Genomic DNA, 23,419 nt, shown 5'->3' with positions numbered 1-23,419 from the left:
ATGTCTACCCTTAAAAATAAAGATTTGAATGGTTAGAACTTGCAGATTATACAACACATTTTGGGTGAGTAACACGTGAATTTATTTAATGCCTAAGTCTACCAACAGGGTTTGTTTTTACCCAATTTCAATATTAATGTAGGAATCATATAAAGCATACTGCCCATTGTGAAAATACAACTCTTTAACCTTTAGTAATGATGCTACTTCATAAAAGCTAGTGACCACAGGTCATGACCACTATGTTGTTAAGGCATGATTACTAACAGCATTCCCGGTTATTCTCAACAGTATCCCAATTTGGGCAATAAATTGTGTGATCGCCCTAATTACAGTATTCTGTCTTCAAGTATTTTTAAAATTTCTTTTTGCAGAATTTTAGTTGTTGTAGGTCTGCCTGAGATAAACTGGGTCAAGCTGGGCCACAAATACATAAATTAATGAATTTGTTACAACCTCAGGAATAACATATAGCAACTTTTCTAGAAAGCCTTTCTAACAGGAGAAATTATTTTTCTTTTTTTAAAAACACAAATTAGCTGTGTAAAACATTCTCATCACCAGTTTTATGTACTTTTACATAAAGATTAATAGAATCACCATTCTGGAAATTTTTTTCTGTGAAAAATGGCAAATATTCTTTGGCAAATAACCCTGAAATTTACACTGAGAATCAATCACAAGTAGACTGTTATTTTATGATAAACCTATCACCATAGATACTTTCAATATCAGTGCAGAATGGGCAGGTTTATATGATTAGCTTGTTTGTCATTTAATTTTAAATCACTAAGAGCATAAGCACATGAGAAACAGCCAGATCTATCCAGAAGTACATCATTGGATTTGAAATGGTCCCTGAAAAATGCAAACGTAGGAGACAGGTTTGGACAGCTCAGACGGTAACGTGCCTGTCTACAATGCGGGAGACCCGGGTTCGATCCCTGGGTCGGGAAGATCCCCTGGGGAAGGAAATGGCAATCCACTCCAGTACTATTGCCTGGAAAATCCCATGGACAGAGGAGCCTGGTAGGCTACAGTCCATGGGGTCGCAAAGAGTCGGACATGACTGAGCGACTTCACTTTCTTTCACTTTCAAGAGTTCCAAAGTCTGGTTCCACCACTGTGTAGTTGTGGGACTTGTTTCCCAATCCGTACATGTGTCAGTGAACAGACAGTACCCCCCCACCACCCCCATCCATGGTTTTGTTTTCTGCAGTGAAGTGACCTAAGGTCAACCGTGACCTGAAAATATTAAATAAACAATTCATAAGTTTTAGACTGCACATCATCCTGGATAGCAAGATGAAATCTCATGCTGTCCCTTTATCTGGCATATTCCATCCATTAGTCACTCAGCAGCTATCTTGTTTATATAATGTTGACTGTCCCAGTATTGCAGTGCTTGTGTGTCCAAGTAACCTTTATTTTACTTAATAATGGCCCTAAAGTGCAAGAAGAGTGATGCTGGCAATTGGGATAGGCCAAAAAGTCTTGTCCTTTAAGTGAAAAGGTAAAAAAGTTATCTATTTAATAAGAAAAAAATTGTATGCTGAGGTCGCTAAGATCTACAGGAAGAACAAATCTATTAAACTGTGGCAGAAAAAAATTCGAAGTTTTGCTGTCACTCCTCAAAATCCAAGTTACAGCTACAGCATATGACACATAGTTACAGTGTGTGACATATGGTTGGTTAAGACGGAAAAGGCATTAAATTTGGACAAGGTATTTTGAGAGAGAGGTCATTCATGTTCACTTTCATTCAATATACTCTAATTGTTCTATTTTATTAATGTTGTTACTCTCTTACTGTGCCTAATAAATAAACCTGATAATAGGAAAAAAGCATAGTACATATATAGAGCTTAGGACGATCTGCACTTTCAGGAATCCATGCAGGGAAGTACTTAGAACATATTCCCCATGGGTAAGGGGGGTGGGAACCACTGATACAGTATTTGCAAAGCACTTTTATTAACAACTGTACTCTCCATTAGAATATAATAACCAGAAGGGCAGAACTCCTAGGTGTTGTGCCCACTATCACATTCTCAGCATCTATTTCTATGCTTAGCATGTAATACACGTTCTATGTTTATTGAATAAAGAAGACAGCAATTCTAGGTGACTGTTTCTTTTTTCATATATGCAAATGTTTTAATTAACTTCCTTTATCACTGTAGGTTACTTCTGTATCTTTATTTTGCAAAAAAATAACACTGCACACAACCAATTATTGCTTGGTGCTCTATTTTAGTTTCAACTAGTAAGTGGCTGATAAATTGTGTTTAGAAATAAAAAAATTTCTTAACCGCAATTTAAACAATGATTTGTAATGACCATGATACTTCTAAGAGTTCAGTGATTTGGGAATGTATCCTTCTACACGTCAAGATTTTAAATTACTGGACGAAAGAAGTCCAAGGTACTAAAACCATGGAAAAAACATGCTTTTTATCAAAACCTTTAACCTTTTAGTGTGTTATTTACTGAATATTTTAATTTAATAAAATGCATAAAAAATGAAATGTAGAACATACCCATTTTCTTGTAGTACTCTTCCCAAGCCTTGGTATAATCAACCTGTCCAGCTGGAGCTGGATTCTGCTGATCTCCTTATTCAAGAAAAACAAAAAAATTATGATTAAGGTTTTTAGAAAGCAATTTTGTCTGCTGGGGTTGTTTTTGTGTATATGTGAGAGGAGTTGGGAGTAGTCTGTCATGGGGAATGAGGGGAGGGAAATGCTGTGTGGTAGTGGCATCCTTGCTGGTGCCAAAGACCCACCCAGGATTCTGGGGGAAGAGACAGAGTAGGCAGAGAGATGGTCCATCTATTTAGAAGAGTAGTTACACTGAGCATAAGTAAATTCATTGGTCAAATAAGAAAACACACTGAAGATACCAGGTCTTTCACCATGTATAAGCATGGAAAACAGAAAAGCTAGGAAAAAACTTTCAAGTCTTAGAATAGAATTGCAGGTTATATGAACATACAGTTTAAAAAATATATACACATATGGATATTTATGTATTTTTATACATATATAGGTATGCATGCATGTAAATTCATTTCCTAGCTCTGCACACTGAATGGAGCTAGTAGCAATAACACCTCAGTGGCAACGAACACAACTATTTAGCTTCTAAATATCATTATCTACTAAAAAAAAAAATCAGGGCTCCTTGGAAAAACGGTTAATGCAAGGGCTGAAGCTCCAAAAACACAAAGTAAGCATCTTATTGTCCAAGAAAGCAGGAAAGTGCTGAAAGAACTGACAGGCATGTCAAAAGAATACAGGAGCCATCTTGAAGGTGCTCCTGACTGGCCAATCTGGCTAAGTTTAAAATAAAACCTACTAAATCCATACTGACATAAATAAATAAACAGAAAGAAAAGGAAACCTCTTTCTTATAGTTAAACACCACCTAATAAATGTAGAAAAATGATGGAAGTAGAAATTATCATATTTGTAATTGAATTAGGTAGGTACTATCAATGAAGGCTAAGGCCTTCAATTAGAAACAGAATCCTAAGTTCAGCTGAGAAATCTTTTTTCCTAAGGAAGTTTAGCTGTGGTGTTATGTTTTGATCAGAAAGGTAATTTCTCTTTGCTCTAGCAGTTCTATAATTTGTACTAGTTCTTTATTTTTGTTCTCATTTGTTTTAAAAAAGTTAAAATTATAAATCACGTCTAATCAAACTGAACTGTAAAACTTCTGTGTCTTTAAGCAAACAATAAAATTCTCCCACTTGTCCTGCCAAAAAGAGAATAGAATAGTGGTATAATCACAGTAGAACTCTCCTGTTGCTGCTCTAACTCTCCGGACAGTATTAATTTCAAAGAGAAAAATGGTGATTTTATAGAACCTTGGCAGTCCTCATTCATTTTTTTGCAGTATGCTTGCCATATTGTATGTAAGCAGGAACCTTGATCATGACCTCATCTTCATGAGAAAAGGTTGAAGGGACCTATGGTTGACCCATAAGCATCTCACAAAAGGTCTGTACTCTTTTGAAAGAAAAAGATAGGAATTATTTTTGACTGGTGAGAAATTGTTGGAACAATTGGTAAAATGGAGTAAGGGCTATGCCTTGGGATAGTAAAAAGAATCAGTGTTGATTAACTGATTTTGAATGCTGTGTGATGATTATATATATTTTTTGAGAAACACAGAAAGGAATACTTAAGAGTAATGGGCCATTAAGTCTACACTTTGGTCTTAATGATTCTGAAAAAGACTGATAGATATGGACACATAAGATAGGGTAATGGAACAGATGGGGGAGATACACATTTAACAGCTAGGTTATCTGGGTATTCTTGGTAATGTATTTTACAACTTTTATTGGTTTAACAGTTAACTCAAAGTAACTTGTTTTTAAAAACCAAAGGCTACTTACTTAAGCTATTATTAACTGAGTATTATAAATATGGGGGTATTATACACTGATGTACTTCATATATAATTCCAAACACAAGTTTTCACTTCTATATAAAAAATAAATTCTTTAGTTACCATAGTTACCTTGTCCATTGGTTTGGGTTGTAGTTGGTGCACCAGCAGGAGCTGCAGGTGGTGGCTGTGCTTGTTGCTGGTAATAGTGAGCATAATAAGCAGCCCAAGCTGCTGAATTTGGATCCGTTCCTGTTTTAGCTAGAATCAACAAAGTTATACATTTACATCTAAAATCCATAATCAATTAATCACACACACCCCCCTCTCTAGCAAATAAACAGAACTCCAAGTTAACTGGACATTAAAAAATAGTAGGTGGAAACTTCCAAATTCTTCTATTATTTTTACTGCCATATTATTTTAGAAAACTGAGGCTCAGATTAAGTTCCTAGAAAACTAGATTGTGGCAAAGTTGGGATAGGAATGAAGATCTTTTGGTTTCAAATCCAACGCTTTGTCTCCTAAATGCTTTGTCATCCTGTGTGGTTTTCCTAAACCAGGTTTGCCTCAAGTACAACAGTCCTCAGGAAGAATTTCCAGGAACTAGCCCATACAAGAAACAATTATTTTATAACTATGAACTGTCCTATCTTCTTTCAATGAAGAGCCAATTAAAAAATCTTGGAAAAAGAAACTGAGATTAGCCATATTTCATCTCATCATATTCCAGTGATTATCCTAAAAGATAAATTTGATGTCACTGTCCTATTTGAAATTATTTCCTGGTGTTTTTAGGACTAATAAAACTTTTAAGGACAGCATATCATTCAATGCTTTTACCAAGATATTTGGACACCCTGGCTTATACTTTCCTTTCCAGCCTCTCTCTGCTGTTGGTATCTTTCCAACACTCAAGGTTGGAACACAGTAAACTGGCTGTATTTTTCAAGTCATCATGCTCATACCTTTCAGCATGTTACGCTTCCTCTGCACTTGACTGACCCTCACTCAATTTTTCATAAAAAACTGATGCATTAACAGTATGGGACTTTTCAGTCAGAAAAAGAAATCTTCTTACTGATTCTTTTATACTTGGGAGCATCATAGGATGCTATATCTTTATTAGTTTATATCCTCAAGAAAAATCCTGGTAATTTCCTTAATCAGTCTATATCTATATGAAAACCAGTCTACACATATGACTAATACATATCGAGAACTTACTAAATTCATTCAATATAATATTCATTCATTATTTTATAGATAAAACAGACTTAAAACGGTTCAAAACTTGCTTGCTATCCCATAATTAATAAGTTGTAAGAGTAGGACTTATTCAAGTCTCTTACCTTCTGAAGTCAAAGTTTTGGGACTCACTACACAAATCTTTCATGATCCATTGATTTTTTACAGGAAGACTTAATTCAGAGAATACTGACTTTATTGTGAATACAGGGCCACATTAAAATACCAGGGTATTTAACACAAAATCACAATTTCATTTTTTAAAATTTTCATTTCAATTTTATTTAAAAATATTTTGGTTTTACAAGCAATATCTAACCCTAGATGCTATCTTTTAGCTAAATGGTTAAGTAACTTCTTTCCCAAAGGCACTGCTGAAAGCCACATTTAGTTATACCAATTCTTAAGAGTGGTGACTTCACCACTACTCCAAGTGGGAAAATGAGATTGTAATACAGAGACCACTTACTTTTAAAAAGAGCAAAGGAAGATCCGCTTTTACTTTCTATACAGAGCTGCTACTGCTAAGTCACTTCAGTCATGTCCGACTCTGTGCGACCCCATAGACGGCAGCCCACAAGGCTTCCCCGTCCCTGGGATTCTCCAGGCAAGAACACTGGAGTGGGTTGCCATTTCCTTCTCCAATGCATGAAAGTGAAAAGTGAAAGTGAAGTCGCTTAGTCGTGTCCAACTCTAGCGACCCCATGGACTGCAGCCTACCAGGCTCCTCTGTCCATGAGATTTTCTAGGCAAAAGTACTGGAGTGGGGTGCCATATACAGAGCTATTCAAACATATAAACCATTTTTTTTTTTCAGTAGCTTGAATGAACAGAAAATAAAGTTATATATAATTTTTGATATTTGGTCTTCATCAGCAACTCGCACTTCAACGGCATGGCCTCATACAAGGACATCAACCTTTCTAGGCATAAAGAGTATATGAGGAGCTACATTTTTTTTTTTTTTGGAGAACAAGTGCTTTACGATTTTGTGTTGGTTGGGGCCACTTCTTATTTCCATCATTTCTTTCAATCTTACTACTTACCTGAACAGAGCACCCAAATAGGTGCAATCCTACAGATTCAAGTTAACCAATATAAATCTGCCCCTTAATTTTCTCAGTGTCTTCAGTGGTGTGATTCCTCAGCTTAGTAACACCATGCCTTAGCTTACAAGAGGGAAAGAAAAGTTTTTCCACTCTTTAAAGACTAACTTTTAGACTATTATACAATAAATCATATTTGACCTTTCTTCTGATAAGTCCTTCTATTAACAGCACAGTATTGCTAACACTTTAAGTACCCTCTTCTGCTACAGAATATAAATTCATTACTCATACTCAGATGTCAGCACGCTTCTTGAATGTGAGTTGAGGTTATTTGCTGTCATGTTGTATCATCATATTCCAAAAAGCATACCTCTTATTATTCCAAAGAGCATGAAAAATGAAAGCGTGTATCACTCAGTAGTGCCTGACTCTATGTGACCCCATGGACTGTAGTCCACCAGGCTCCTTTGTCCATGGAATTCTCCAGGCAAGAATAGTGGACTGAATTGCCACTCCCTTCTCCAGGGGATGTTACTGACCCAGGGATTGAACCCAGGTCTCCTGCATTGCAGGTAGATTCTTTACCGAGTTACCAAAGGCTTACCTCCCATGAAATTAAGGTATGTTAAAATATAGGACCACTCTCAAATACTAGAAATGTTTAATAAAGTTCACTAAAATAATTGTAATCAAATCAATTTAGCTGTTTTTAAAAATATATATACATATATGCAATAGTATGAAAAGGAATCCTTAATTCAGTACCTTCCTTGAAACTACTCCAGTGAAAAGGTACACAGTAGGTGAGAAAAAAGGACCATAAAAATTACTGGTTTCAATGAATTCCCTCTTTGACCGTAATGGAAAGTAAACTACAGGGTAGGAAAAGATTCAAGAATAGGATAAAATGTAACAAACGCATAAATCCAGATCTGAACAGAAAAAATCCTTATCTAAATGAATTTTAAGAGTTCCAACATGCAGATATTTAACACAGGCCTGACTTTTACTAATATGTGAAGTTATCATATCAGGAATACTAAAATAGACAATATACTTGTCTAAAATAGACTATATATTGTCTATAAAATAGACAATATATTTGCATATCTTATTTGAGAATCTATAAGTTTAATGCTAAAGTATTAAACACTTCAATTGACTCACATAATTTTGTAAACAAATGTACATTATTCTTTCAAGGATAATGTCACAATTAACAGACGATATATTTGATGGCACTAGCATCTAAAACCTAACACACTGTACTTCTTCCTATAGCTTTGGCTTTTAGCATTCAGCTGTATCATTTTAGAAACAGAGAAAGCCAAATGCAGGAAGAAAAACACTCATGAAAACAGACCATATTCCCAACAGTCTTATTTGCTATAGTAGAACCAGAAGCTAACACTCCTGCTAAAGGAGTGAAACAAGTGCTTAGAATGCACACAATATAGATTCAACACTAGGAATACCTAATGAATTTAACAGGAGTGGCAAGCAAAAACACAGATTATACCAAATGATAATCATCTTTTACCTGGATCTGGAGGGGCTTGTTGCTGCCAATGTGGATATGCATTTCCCCACCCTTGGGGAGCATAAGGGGCTGGAGGGCCACTGAAAAGACAGAAATCAATTTAAAAATACAATTTACCAAAATCTGTAATCTTTGAAGAAAAGTCAAGAGCAAAACTCAAAACTTACTGAGGAGCAGGGCCAGGCGGTCCTGGATTATAAGGTGCAGGGTTATATGGTCCCATTGGAGTTCCTGGTCCAGGAGGCCCAGGAGGCCCATGGGGGCCAGGGACACCATGGGGCCCATGGGGTACAGGTGGCCCTAAAGGATTTACTGGGCCCTGCAAAAAGACAAAAATCACAAAGACAATAAAGGTTAAACATTTCAAAAATCAAATAACCTTTCATTTCTATGCCTTTACCTACCTGTAATCTAAAATTTATGTTTTTCCTTCATTCCTTACCCATGCTGCAAAAATCTAACTCTACCACATTAATGAGACATGTAAAATTAATTCAAATTAAGTATTAGCAAAGACCTGATACATTTCCTTTATCTTCTACTCTTTTCAGACTACTCCCTTTTCCATTATTTCCCTTTCCTTGTACAATTCTTACTTTTACTATTCCTTTATCATCTTAATCACGGAAGCTTACCAAATATCAAGTTCTTTCCTTTACCTCTTCTCTCTCTGCATCAACTCTACATCTACTCTCGTAACATTAATCAGAGAAATATCTTAACAACACAGTGAAATGGCTGATGAATACTTTACCAATAATGAATACTAAACCAATAATATTTAGCAAGTTCTTCTTCAACAAAGTAGCCTTCTTCCTAGCCCTTCTGTCACTGAACCACTTTTGAATCAATTTAAGTTCATTTTCTCCCTTACCCTTTATCATAATTTTCTAAATACAACAAAGATTTCCTTTTAATTGATTTAGAAAGTCACAGACTATTTCATATCCATTTCATGTTACAGCATAATTAATAATGCTTAGTTGATTCCTTTTTGATAATCCAACTTGTAAGGACAACTAGATTCACCTGCTCTAAAATAAAATACTGTTAGTACTCACCATGTGACAATTTGGACAAAAATGCTTAATCTATATTTGGTTGTCAATTTTGTCACAATAAAGCTAAACTTCATGACTTTTAAAATCCCTTTATTAACATTATCCCTCACTTCTATTAGCCATAACCTATCCTTTCTAAAGAGTAAAAAAAAAAAGATTACTGGAAAAAAATGTAGCAACATTTTATAGGGCAGGCATGCTTTTAAGTGATAGACACACATACTTCAAACATTTCATCCCTATAACCCTATAAGGTAGGTATAATTATCCTTACTTTCAGAAGAACGAGGCAAAAAAAAGTGTAAATATCTTCCTCTAAGATCATGCAGTCAGTAAATAATTGAGAGTATAGATAGCATATTAAAAAGCAAAGACATTACTTTGCCAACAAAGGTCTGGACACCTGACTCAGGAGTCCATGTTCTTAACTGCTTTTCCAGAACAACCTGTCTTGTATGTTCATCAATCCAAATGCAATCCTAATTTTGCTAATGATAGCAAAATCCAAAACCAAGGAGCACTAATCATTCTTCTGGCATCAATTCTTGCCATTACTGAGTCCAACAATTATTTTCCTCATGTTTTTGAACCATTACACTTATTCTCCTTATCAGAGAACTTAGAATATTTGTGTGTATTTTTAAGGTATTCTTAAATGTCTTTTCTACATCTATTTTTGTTTTCCCAAGCATGGAGAAACACCTCATTCAGAGCATGGCAAACATCAAGGAGAATTTTCCTAAGATATTCTAATTATTAATAATAAATTAAGAAGCTCCCTCACAATATGTTAATTCTTCACAGTAAAATAAACATAGTAAAGCAGTATTTTGGGGGCTCCAAAACCACTGCAGATGGTGACTGCAGCCATGAAATTAAAAGATGCTTGCTCCTTGGAATAAAATGACCAACATAGATAGCATATTAAAAAGCAAAGACATTACTTTGCCAACAAAGGTCTGTCTAGTCAAGGCTATGGCTTTTCCAGTAGTCATGTATGGATGTGAGAGTTGGACTATGAAGAAAGCTGAGCACCGAAGAATTGATGCTTTTGAACTTTGGTGTTGGAGAAGACTTTTGAGGGTCCCTTGGACTACAAGGAGATCCAACCAGTCCATCCTAAAGGAAATCAGTCCTGAATATTCATTGGAAGGACTGATGCTGAAGCTGAAACTCCAATACTTTGATGGAATTTTGCCACCTGATGGGAAGAACTGACTCACTGGTAAAGACCCTGATGCTGGTAAAGATTAAAAGTGGGAGAAGGGGACGACAGAAGATAAGATGGTTGGATGGCATCACCGACTCAATGGACGTGAGTTTGAGTAAACTCTAGGAGTTGGTGATGGACAGGGAGGCCTGGAGTGCTGCAGTCCACTGGGCTGCAACAAGTTGGACACGACTGAGCGACTGAACTGAAAGCACTATTTCCTCATTATTTTCAAACTTGGTTAGGTATCAGGATCACCTGGAACATTCTTAAAATTAGACACTGGGCCCTACTGCAGACATTCTGAACTACAATTATATGTTACATGTTGAAATGTAAAGCACACAAGCTGTCTACATTCCAAATTCCCCTAGATGACTGTCTGGAGCCAGTCTAAGAAATAAGATAATAGGATAATGTAGAGTTCTACTTTAATGAGGGGGGAGGCATCTGATTCTTCTTTGCCTCACCAAGGTTGCCCTTAAATAGTAAGCAAGTAGTAACAGTCACCAAGGAAGTCCTTAATAAATAGTGACTTCTGGTTAACTATCTGTATCTTTTAGTATTTTTCACAACCCTCTACTAACCCTAATGTTGTAACTCAAGTAACGTCATCTTGTCTTATTTACCCACACTCCAGTACAAGATTCAGGATACTTGTAACTATATAACTTTTTTTTTTTTTTTACTGCTGGACAATCTTTTCTATATTGTTAGGTATCTGTTGTGATCAGATCTATAATTTTAGAGTAGAAATTAACACTTTTCTTACAGGAACGTATGAATTAATGTCTTATTTAACTAATAGAACCTGTGCTAACAACAGGAAGTTTAAAGCATACTCACACCAATCTTTTCTTCTATGAGTTGCCGAGCATAGTCTATTTGCTGTGGAGTGCCACGAATTGTAAATAACTTCATATTAGGATCTGCATTAGGTGGAGGATTTCTCTGAAGTTCTATTCTTGCACCAGACTGTTGGCTTATGCTTTTTATGGTTTCACCCCCTAAAATCAAAACACAGTAATTTCTTTAAAGATTCATAGGATACAAGTGGAGCTATTCAAAAGGAACTGATTATAACTGAGGAAGTTTTGAATAGTATCCCATCTGCCAATATGCTATTAGGAGTTTCCATTTATTCTACACTTTAAATCAATTTATATAATATACAATCAATCATAATCATACATTTTTAAAGTTTTAAGACATAGTTTAATATGTCTGTACCCAACCTTAAAATGAATTATCGTATCAACACTTGGTTCAAAGAAATTGCTTTTATAAGCAATGAGAAGCTAACACAATGACTTAAGAATTCAAAAATTTAAAAACATGTGTCAGGAAACAGCAAAATAAACAAAAACACTCAAACCATTTTCCAGGTGAAAAAAAATTTTTTACACTAATAATTAAACTGCTGATCCTCTTCTCTAGAAACCAATGTGATTCAAATCCCACTCTAGATTTAAGTACATATAAGGCCCTTCATTTAGGCTTTAGCTGTTATATATCAGCATTAAGAACACTTTCCTACTAAAATACAGCCAAAGAAAAATCACTGCTATTCATCTACAACAGCAACAGAAATAGCATCCAGAAAATCAGATAAAGCGTTAAATTATTAACCACACATTAATAGTTTTAAATACATTGCCTTTTCCTATTATTAATCCAGTTTTCCCAGTTGGGACAATGAAATTAAATTCCTGTAGTCCACCAGGTGGTCCCATGTTCCAGTTGCCTTGACCTCTACCTCGTCCTCGACCACCAGGTCCAGGTCCACCAGGATTACCAGCCTAAAGAGGGCAAAGACAAAGTCAGAAGAGTCAGAAACTCTTCTTTCCACAATAAAATTATTGCATGTCTATTTTCCTCAACTTTCATTTTTCTAAATCTTAAACTTAGAGAAGCTAGGAGACGTCATCCACCCCCAAATCAACAAACCACCACCACCTTTTATTCTTTTTTACTGTGGTGAATAAACTAGTGCACTTAGGTAGCTGCCCTCCTGCTCCAAGATGTGTACCTTAAAGCAATTTAAACTTCCTAGCAATTAATAAAGTTTCATCAAACAGATTTTGATTTAAAAACTATGGAGGGGAACTTCCACATTTAATGAAGGAAAATATTCTTTAATGAAAACAAAGCAATGAAAATATTAACATTCTATCAAACCTGAACACTTCGAAGGAGGTCTGTAATAATCTCTGCAGCATGCTGACATCTGTCTGGAGGTCCTGTTATTTGTGCTATTCTATCAGGTGTTGTTCCATCATCTTCAAAACAATGAAACCAAATTGGATTAATTTAACATTAAATTAATGAGTGTTAAAAGAAATTGCCAGCAATGCTTAGAAAATTAAACATAAGTACTCACCTGGCTTAAACTGAATTCGAACACCAGCATCATTTTGTATTTTTTTAATCATCTCTCCATTTCTTCCTATTACAATGCCAACAGCAAATCTTGGAATGGGGACCTTATGCAAAGAAAACTAAGTATCAGGAAAGCCATTTCCTGAAAAATGTATCTGCCTCAAACCACAGAAGCACTACATTTATATAGAAGAGGTTAAAAAGATACAAAATATACTGTATTCTAAGTTGAAAAGTTGGGGGGGGGGGGACGGGGAGGACAATACAATGTTAGAGAAGGCTATGTAACACAAAACAGGAAAAATCCTAATTTATGGACTAGCATTCAATCATTTCTGAATTGGTATTTTTACTTACATCTATTCCTTCATTTCCTCCTATTCTTGACCCATACTCATTTCGAACTTCTCTGAAACCACCTTGATCACGAATTAACTCTAACACCATCTCCTTGGCTTGCTGAAGTAGAAAAAAAATTACCCAATTTAGGAAGTGTGTCTCAAAACATTGTAATTAGTCATGCATGTTTTACCCACTGCTATCCACCCCAAATCCCCCACTGTAAAATATAAACTTAAGTTTACCTGAACTTTGTATGGGTCTCCTGTAATCCTAAGAGGTTTGTCAGCACCAGTATTCTGAGGTCCATCTTGGATCATAACCATTTTAACTCCAGCCCGTTCCTGTTAATCATAGAAATCAGATGTATTAACAAAAGAGGAGAAGGAGGAAACAGGCTTCAAAATAGACAAAGTAATCATTTTACAGAGTAATACCTGAAGTTGTTTAATAGTCTCTCCCCCTTTTCCAATTACTAATCCTGCTTTGCTAGCTGGAATCATGATTTCTTGAACTGCATTTCCTGGTCCATCACCATGATGGAAGCCAGGGGCTGGTCTTCCTTTTTCAACAATCTGGTCCAGTAACCGTTTTGCTGATCTGTTAACAAATTAATAGTCAATACAAAATAATCAGGTATTTTGTCCATCCCAATTCAGATTTAGGTGGCCTAAACGTAAATTTTAAAAATTCAAAGAAAATATCATCAATATAAAAAACTTAAACCATGCAATACATTTTCCAGGTATATAATCTTCAATATTTTTGAAAACAGTATGAAACTTCCAAGAGACATACCCTACTTCTAAGGTTATCTCAGAATAAAGCTCATTCATCCAAAAATTAAATGATGCATTTATTTTTAAAACTTTACTTTGGTTACTCATGTTAAAATTTATTTGTTCATTCAACAAATAATTTAAATATGTCAACTATATATGCAAGGTACTATTCTAGGTTGGAGTTACAGCACTGAAATAACAGTTAAGGTATGTGTTGATGTGGCTTAACTTTATTAAATAAGTAAACACAGAAGGTTAAATAAATAACTCATCTGTTAACTGCTATAAAGAATATTAAAGCAAGATAAGAAGGACAGATTGTATGTGTGTGTGAAGGGATGCTATTTTATGTAAAATACATGAATGAGGAATTCCTTGGCAGTCCAGTAGTTAGGACTCTGCACTTCCACTGCAGTGGGGCACGAGTCCAATCTTTGGTCAAGCAACTAAGATCCGGGCAGCTGCACAGTAGTGATCAAAAAGTAAATAAATGAAAATAAACAAAAACTTTACTGACAAGGAGACATTTAAGCCAAGACCTGAATTAAGTACAGGAGTAACTATGAAAACATCTGGGGGAAAAACATCCCAGGGAGAAGAACTAGGAAATACAAAGGATTCAAATGAGAAGCATTCTTGGTGTCCTGAAAAAATAGAGAAGAGGCTAAACAGAAAAGAGGCTACTAGAACAGAGTGAGCTGGGAGAATAGCAAAATATGCAGTGAGAAAGGTGGCAGGGAACCTGAGCCATGATAAAGACACTGACTTCTACTGTAAATGGGCAAGCATTGAAGGGTTTTGAACAAAGTACTATACGAATTGACTCACATTTTAAAAGGATCAGTATGGCTGTACTATAATTGGACAAAGCTAAAACAAAAACGGAAACACCTTACAGTAATACAGGCAAATGGTGCCAGAATTAAGGTGACATGGAAGGTGACAAGAAGAGGCTGAATTCTAAATAAATTATGAAAGATAAAATGACCAAGAGTTGCTTATGGATAAATGAGTCATAAAAGAAAGATAAAGTAGTAGAACAGTTGTCATACAATGAAATGAAATGAATTAGACAAGTGAAAGTATGGACTGGAAAAACAATGATTCTGTTTTTAACAAGCTAAACTTTGATATGTTTAAAAGACATCCAAGTGTAGAGTATACTGAGGAAGCAACAGGATATATACATCTGGAATTTAGAAAAAGAAATCAAGGCTGAAGATTCAAGCAGTGACCACCTTTCAAATTTTTTGGTAAAAGAGACCTGAAAAATAGAAATGTGGGGTTCAAAGATGGTTTTATGTTCAGATAAAGGGATTTTTTTAAGCATGTTTATGTGCTATTAGAAATTTTCTAGAAAAGGGCAAAAGTAATAGTGCACAAGAAAAGTTGGTTCAATTGCAGGGATAACATCCTTCAGGAAGGAGGGACTGGAACATGATTTTCATACTTACTGGACAGACTCGGGTGTTCCAGTTAACATACAAGACCTTTCTGGAAGGCCACCACTATCTACAATTAAAAACAAACAAAAATCTTAGGCCAAGAAAAGAGTAACAGCATCATTTTCACTAACAACTTTAAAAATGCTAGTTTTCTTGTGACTTTGAAAATTACAGCAAGAGAATAACATTACCAGGAGCTATCTGTATTTTACATCCCGATTCCTGTTGTATGCGTGAGATCTGTTCACCTCCTCTGCCAATTACTAGTAAGAAAAAAGAAAATTATTTGCTGAAAGGCTTTAAAGTGTATTTTGATTATGTCTTTTCAAAGCGTCAAAAAAATTAGATTACTTACTAAATCCAACCATTCCATCTGGAACTTTGTATTCTTCTGTCATTACAGACCTGCTAAGAAATGACAGAAACTAACATTTTTCTTCGAAGAAACATAATTTGTTTACAAATAAAAATAAACATAGAAATCTAACAGCTTCTAAGAGCTTAAACTAAGTTTGTAGGCACACACTTAAAATACTCAAAAGTCAAAATATGAGGCCTATGTAGCTAAAAAAGCACTTGGGGTGCAGTTCAGAAGTATCATTTTAAGTTATTTTAATCACTTTAGTTTTTCCAAAGGGTGGCTAATTCCACCCATCCTTTCAAAGTATAAATGTATCTCACTCAAAAAGAAAACTGATCATTCACTATTATCTATTTGAGTCAAGGGCTTTAAAGGATTCACACACACACACACAAAGACATGTATATTCACTATATACTAACTTGGTTATATTTCACATTGAATTCAACTAAAACTTGCAAAATACTCTTAGAAAAGCTTTTATTTTACTATACCTTTGCTGCTGATGCATTGGTGGTAACTGTGTTCCAAAAGCTACCAAAAAATTAAATGAAATAAAAATTATTTTAAATTGACAGATGTTTAACAATATAATCATTTAAAGCAATTCTACAATTTTCCCCTGACATAAGACAACATCTTGAAAAGAATAAAATTTTACGCAGAATACTTAAAACAGAGTCAGCAAGAAACTCAGCGAAAGGGCAGACATTATTAGCAACAGCATTAAAAAATGTCCTTTTTCAAGTGTTGTTAAGCAAAGATTAAGAAATGGAACTGTAACACTTATGTTCAGAGCAGCACAACTCACAATAGCCAAGATATGGAAACAATTTAAACGTCTGTTGACAGAAGAATGGATAAAGGAAGATATGGTATATATACAGAGTGAAATACTATTAGCCATAAAAAAGAATGAAATATTGGCATTCATAGGAACATGGATGCAACTAGATATTATCGTACTAAGTGAAATCAGAAAGAGAAAGACAAATACCACGTGATATCACTTATATGTGGAATCTAAAATATGACACAAATGAATCTATCCAAGAAATAGAAATAGACTCATAGGCAGAGAACAGACTTGTGACTGGTGGATGGGGGGTGTTGGAGGGATGGAGTGAGAGGTTGGCGTTAGCAGATACAGACTATACATATATATGGATAAGCAACATGTTCTTACTGTACAGTACAGGGAACTATATTCAATATCCAATGATAGACCATAATGGAAAATATAACATCTATCAATTAAAAACTGGGAGTTATAAAACAAATTGAATACATAAAATGATTTAGCAACCAAATCTTATAATATATACAGTGCCATAACAGAAATGGAAGATTATAAAGATAGAAGGTATATCTTTACAAATAAATTCATTCAAAAAGAAAATTTATGGTCTTCAAATAACTTCAAAGATATCACAGAACATAGGAACAAAATCCTGTTATTAAAATTTAGTTTTTAACCAAATTTAAAATAAATACTTACAGTCATTTTGAGGAGCAACTTTCTTAGCATCTGGCTGATCTGCAAAATTAAAGAGTCTTTTAATTTTTTGCCAATAATATAATATAAGACTCAGATCCCCCATACCCAATCAAGAACACCAATATAAACATTTAAGGAAGTAGCTGAGGGTATGGTTTATCATTTGAACCAAAACCACCAAAACTCAGCCCAAACACTTAGGAATCGAAACAAAGAAAACTGCACTTCTTTCATGCTCTTCATGTTTAAAAGATGCACAGACATTAAAAGAAAATTCTTTTTTACTGAATCAAATCACTGACCTTAATGTATGTCAATCACTTTAGAATGATACAAGAAAGTATTTAGTCCATTAGTTAGCAAAACATCACATGCTAAAGTCTAATGATGCTTCCCACTGTAGGAACTGAAGATTGGAAGGAAAAGAACCTATCAAAATGTGAAATTTTGACATATCAAAAGCTGAGTGTACCTGACAATGAACACAAAGCTATGCAAAATAAGTAAAAAAAAAAAAAAAAAAAAAAAAAAAAAAAAATCACATTACAAGGCAATCTCAAGCTAAACTGTTCTGTTCCTAACCAAACATTTCACAGCATAAACTTCAGCAGAAACTCAACAACTACATGACTTCATCTTTATCTACATCCTTTACACACATGAATACAATGCATACCTTAGAATAGGCAACCTACAGCTCAAAGTACTACATTCTCCTCCCCCCTTCAAACTTAAATGATTAAACATCAGAATGTTGTGCAGCAAAAATTCAGACACATAATCCAAGAAATATTTGTGTCCATTTAAGAATCCACTGGTTTATTTCACGTTTACATACTGAACACAGGTAATAAATAAAAATTCCTGCCTTTAAAAGGAGAGGGCATTCCCTCCCAGTGTGTTGTACTGCTCGGACTTGTCCAAGAGCCATCTACACATAAAATAAAAAGAATACATTACATACAACATCTGAAGCATCATTAGCTCATTTTTTTTTTTGTATATTAAAACCTCACTATAAATGTGAAAGACACTTAAATAAAAGGAAACCAAGTACTCCTGATCAAAAGCTACAAATACATTCTATAAGCTCATTCAGAATCCTCCTTTAAAAAAGAATAAAAGGGCAAAAAGAAAATGTATCAAAATTCATACATCAAATCTAAAATAAAAAATACGTGCAGACTTCTAAATTCAGAAGCTTCAACAATTATGTTTTTTAAAAAAATACAAAGCACTGTATATCTACTGTTTTAAGCCACATTTTGAGTTAAACCTGAAACACAAAACAAGGTACTAAAGCAAACAAAAAGGTAACAATGGTATAACCTGCAACACACAAAAGTAGCAAACTATATAGCAACTTCAACCTTTAAAGTGAAATCTAAAATAACAAAGTAATGAGAATATAGCATCTCAGATTAATTCATGTATGATGAGAAAAACCAGTGAGATGTTTCCTAGACTTTTACTTCAGTATATTAACAAGTTGTCTGTGCAAACTATCAATCTGGCACAATCCTAAAAGAGGGAAAATAGTGTTTTCTACTAAGACAAAACTGGCTGGTTAACTCAAATTTTACCTACCTTGTTTAGGTCTCTTTTTACCCCCTCTCCTTCTGAGGCCAATATAACCCTTACAATTTTAGGAACCTTATGATAAAAGCAATGTTTCAAAAAAAGAACACTTGAAAAGCAATGAAAATCACTTCAACTAAATTCTGTGTAAAACAATGTAAAATATTTATAGCTATAACTTACCTCCATCTTCCAAAGGTCTTTTTTGTCCCCCATAACCATAGTCATTTGAATTCAGTGACGTACCAGCATCACCTCCAATTTTTGCTGCAATCTTAAAAAACAAAACACATTATCAAGGACAGCATCAGAGCTTTAACTATTCGGTACTAAATTTCCTCACATATGCTAAATATCTATCACGTAAGAAAATTAACTTGATAGACAAATTAAAATAATTCGATTTATATCATTAATAACTTCAGACAGTTAAATCATTATCATCTGAAAATTTCTGATATATCTCTATAAAAACAAAGAACTAATCAATCAGGAATCTTTAGAAGACTGACTGAAGAACTTTGAGGAAAGTCTGACTCCTAATTCTATCTTCTCCATGACCATGTGTTGGCTGGCTCAGAGAGAACAACTGTGAACAGCTTATGAGATGCTAAGGCCATATGCTGTCTAACAAGGTGTAAAATGCCACTCACATCTGGTCAGTGAGTACTTGATATGTCTAGTCCAAACTGAGATGTACTTCAAGTGTAAAAGACACACTAAGTAGTGAAACTGTGGAACAAATACAAAGCATCCCCCAAATTCTTATACTGAATACAATAAAATGGCAATATTTTACTTACGTTGAGTTAAAATATGTAACTTGCATAATACTTCTTCTGGACAATCTTTTTCTAAGGAAATGTGGAGGTGTGGGGGAAACCTGGGAAGTTGTACATCTAAGTCTATTATAGAACCACGTTCTGGGGCAAATGTCGTATAAGAAATACCAGCCTCACAAGTGAGGCAAAACCAGGGGATATTTATGGCATTTTTCTATGAAAAAGGAAATGGAACTAAAATTGCTGAGTGCCAACAGACCAAACTGACCACCTGCAATAAATGTTTTATACTCATTTTGTCACTGAATCACCACCAACAATTCTATGAGAGAAAGTGCTTATGAGATAATCATTTTACAACTGAAAAACATCTCAAGAGGCATAGTAAGTCAATGGTGAAGTTCCAATTTCTACAGAGCTCCATGGAAATTACTAAAGGGGTAGTCATCAAAGATGGGTGATGTACTGATGTTATTCTTTGAATCTTGAGTATGTTTGAAATTTTCCATGATTAAAGTTAAAGAGAAAATGAAACTTTTGATGACTGGAATTCTTCCAGAGATCTTGATGTGGAACTAAATCAAGTGCCTCAAGCTTCATTATAACTAGAAAACTGTGAAGGATAAGTGTATTTAACAACCTGAATTCAAAATGTATCACATAAGTCCTGATACTTACATTATCTGTTCCCATATACCAAATATATTTCCTAGGGTGCCCAGATTTCCCTTTTTCTCATCTGTAAATGTAAACACCCACTACAAAGCATATTAGGATTAAATATAAAAATGCTTGATAAAAGAAGTATGTATTTCTTGATGCTATCTTAATCATCTTTCACTTTCTCAAAAGCCTATTTGTATATTTGATATGATTAGTATTATTTCTTTTCTGAAAATTTTCCTCATCACACCTGAAAATTGTTTTTTCACTTCAGTTTAAAGCAATGAGCATCTGAACTGCTGCAAAGGAACTTAGCTGCTGGGCACTGATTTATAAGTATTTCAGGTCTGAGAAACAACAATGTACATGAAGGAAATAGTTTAGGCTGGCAATACCTTCTGCAATTAGCTTTTATAAATACTCTGAGTTTGCAAAGCAGCACTCCTTGAACTCCAAGGAACTTCTGCATAGAAAAAGGATACTTAATTGGATATCTTCCTATTTATTGAATAGTTCTAAAAATATCCAAATGAAAACTGATCATTAAGTACACTCAGAAGAACCAGTTAACATATCTCAAAAATTCCAAACCAATACAAAAACATTGTCTGTGTTTAGACGCTTTGGTCCTGTTCAACTCTTTGCAATCCCGTGAACTAGAGCCCACCAGGCTCCTCTGTCCATGGGATTTCCCAGGCAAGAATACTGAAGTGGGTTGCCATTTCCTTCTCCAGGGGATCTTCCTGACCCAGGGATCAAACCCACATCGCCTGCGTTGGCAGGCAGGTTCTTCACTAAAAATGTCAGTAAAAATCTTTTAGTAAAAATACTACTATTTGATCAGTTAAATATATATTTGCTAGGTTACTTCACAGGATAACTTTAAGAGAAATAGTAATCCTTAAAATTCAACCTCTAGCTATATAAAATTCTTATGAGACCAGTAGAACTAAGTGTAGGCAACTTCTTTGATTTTAATTTATAATAAAAATACAAGTGTTCTATTTGGACTCTCCTTGCTTCTCAAAAGGGTAAATATTTTTTGTATTTTCATTGTTTTAGCATTGTCCACCTTTCTTCATTGATTATTCCTAGAATCTAAGAATTTTGGAGTTGAAAGAAAATTTAACAGATTCAGTCATACCACCTCATTTTCAAGAACAAAACAATAAAACCACAAACAATAGCACACAAAAGATTGACTTTCAGAAGTAATTACCTAAATGCCCCAAATGACTATCTCCTAAGTTTCAGTCTACATGCTTCCTTAGGCTTTGGGGTCCAACCGTGATTTGGGGTCAGTGGTAATTCTGGTTTTACTGCTTTGTGTCCTTGCCAAATTTCCTTAAGCATTTTGTGCCTCATTCATCTTCTGTGTACAAAAGAGATAAATAGTTTCTCCACTTACCTTGTAGGATAATTGTGGGAATTAAATGAATTAATACACATACGCTTAGCACAGAGACCTAGTATGTACCACATAAATTGCCAGTTACTATGAACAAGTCAGCACACTAGAATTCAACAATAATCCAGAGTTCACAAGACTTCAAATGTTTGGTTCAAAAATTTTAACAGCCTTTTATTTATACTGGCCAAAGACATACATTTTGAAAGAATGCAATTATTTTCAAAACAAAATTTCATCATTAATTCATTAAAGATATATTCATTCAATTTAATAAATACTGAGTACCTACTATGGGAAAGGTCCTAATGGATTGTTTCCATGTACCAGAAATGTGAAGAGGCTAGAAATATTACTAGGCCACCACTTTATTAATATTGTCCCCTCTCTACAGTCCTAAGTCTTTATTATCATAATCAAGCTTTGCTATCCTATCTCAAAATGTTACTAAAAAGAGCCCCCAAAACAAAACTCTCAAATGCTAGTTTTCACTGAAGAGAATAATGGTAAGTAAAAAGTCAAGAGTTCTATTTTATAAGTTTTTCTTTTTATTCAAACATAATAGTCTGAATTACTTTCACAATTATCAAGGAAGAGACTTAAAGAACTGAGTACCTAATGACTAATTTAATAGCTTAGAGGGGAAGTGATGAGGGTTGATAATCTTGCTTAACCTGCGATCTACTACTCAGTCTCAGATTTACTTCTATCTTCATATAACTTTAAGGGGAAAAAAGTAGATACGTATTAATTTTCCAATGCTTCAGGGACAGAACTTGTTATCAGTGTGATCACTAAGTATCTAGTCAAATAATTTCAATATCACCCTCTACAGATAAAGCTTGAAATACCCAAATATAATTTCTAAACTATACCGTTGGAAACCCTAGAGAAGCAATTTGGTGCCCCTGTGTTAGATTTAGCTCACAGAGTATTATAAAATCTGAAAACGTCACATTAAAAAAAAAAAAACTATTAGAATTCTCTGGAAAAAAGACCGAGCTCCACTGCCAGATGGCAACAATCAGCTGGAGTAAATGCTACTAGCTTTAACTAGATAGGGTCCAGGGACCCTGATCATTTGTTCTGCTTTCCCGCATAACAAAGAACTGTTCAGCTGAAATGCCAATAGATTTCCCACCAGTGTGTAGCTCTTTGAAGGCAATAAGCTGTTCTTATACCTCTTCCTTCCAAAGAACATAGCATAATACTCTGGACAAAGAAAAGAAACTTAAGGTTAGATGGAGATTTTGGAAATACAATTCAGAATCCATTTAATATAAATAAGGAAAAAAGTAGTTCAAGTATTAACCTAACTTGTTCCGTAAACCCAAACACCTTTCCCTATACTCCACACCTGAATAATCAGACAAGCAGCTACAACCAATATATATGGAAGCATTCTCAAATACCATGAGAAGCGGCAATTCAACTCGAATGCTCAACTTGAGAGTATCAGATTTAAGATCAATTCTGTAGAAATAATCAAATCACAGCAAAGACACTTGTAAACTCTATTGCAGGACAAGAAATTCATAGTTTGAGGACAATGTCTATATTAAAAAAGCATTCTAACTTGGTATCCACCTTCACTTTTTCTCACCTCATTTTCCACCCTCCTTCCCCACCCAACCCTATCCTCCAATGACTTCACTCAGGTTCTCATCTTCCCCCAAACCCC

General features: G+C 34.7%; 1 protein-coding gene across 29 annotated transcripts in view; it reads right to left on the bottom strand.

The window, feature by feature from the left end:
- The window catches only part of FUBP1 (far upstream element binding protein 1), a 34,391-nt gene that overhangs the window by 9,087 nt on the left and 1,885 nt on the right, over positions 1–23,419 (bottom strand). For 12 of the 29 annotated variants that reach the window (XR_008715846.1, XR_008715843.1, XR_008715844.1 and 9 more), the window contains exons 2-19: positions 19,069–19,159; positions 18,176–18,238; positions 17,308–17,346; positions 16,304–16,343; positions 15,804–15,856; positions 15,640–15,711; positions 15,458–15,515; positions 13,659–13,821; positions 13,467–13,565; positions 13,240–13,341; positions 12,884–12,986; positions 12,682–12,782; positions 12,161–12,302; positions 11,350–11,510; positions 8,400–8,551; positions 8,233–8,312; positions 4,519–4,656; positions 2,541–2,615 (exon numbers count right to left, since the gene is read on the bottom strand). Coding sequence is in view for 22 of the 29 variants with exons in the window: in XM_055585379.1 (XP_055441354.1) it covers positions 2,541–2,615; positions 4,519–4,656; positions 8,233–8,312; positions 8,400–8,551; positions 11,350–11,510; positions 12,161–12,302; positions 12,682–12,782; positions 12,884–12,986; positions 13,240–13,341; positions 13,467–13,565; positions 13,659–13,821; positions 15,458–15,515; positions 15,640–15,711; positions 15,804–15,856; positions 16,304–16,343; positions 17,308–17,346; positions 18,176–18,238; positions 19,069–19,159 (1,732 nt within the window). In the remaining 7 variants the exon portion in view is untranslated. Of the gene's footprint in view, positions 1–2,540; positions 2,616–4,518; positions 4,657–8,232; positions 8,313–8,399; positions 8,552–11,349; positions 11,511–12,160; positions 12,303–12,681; positions 12,783–12,883; positions 12,987–13,239; positions 13,342–13,466; positions 13,566–13,658; positions 13,822–15,457; positions 15,516–15,639; positions 15,712–15,803; positions 15,857–16,303; positions 16,344–17,307; positions 17,347–18,175; positions 18,239–19,068; positions 19,160–21,549; positions 23,355–23,419 lie in introns of those variants that run through there. The other 17 variants (XM_055585394.1, XM_055585401.1, XM_055585389.1 and 14 more) reach the window with 10 other exon arrangements.

This window comes from Bubalus kerabau, chromosome 6, assembly GCF_029407905.1.
Source record: "Bubalus kerabau isolate K-KA32 ecotype Philippines breed swamp buffalo chromosome 6, PCC_UOA_SB_1v2, whole genome shotgun sequence".
Classification (NCBI taxonomy): Eukaryota; Metazoa; Chordata; class Mammalia; order Artiodactyla; family Bovidae; genus Bubalus; species Bubalus kerabau.
Note: the sequence above shows the minus strand (reverse complement) of the source record. Positions and strands in the feature narration are given on the sequence as shown.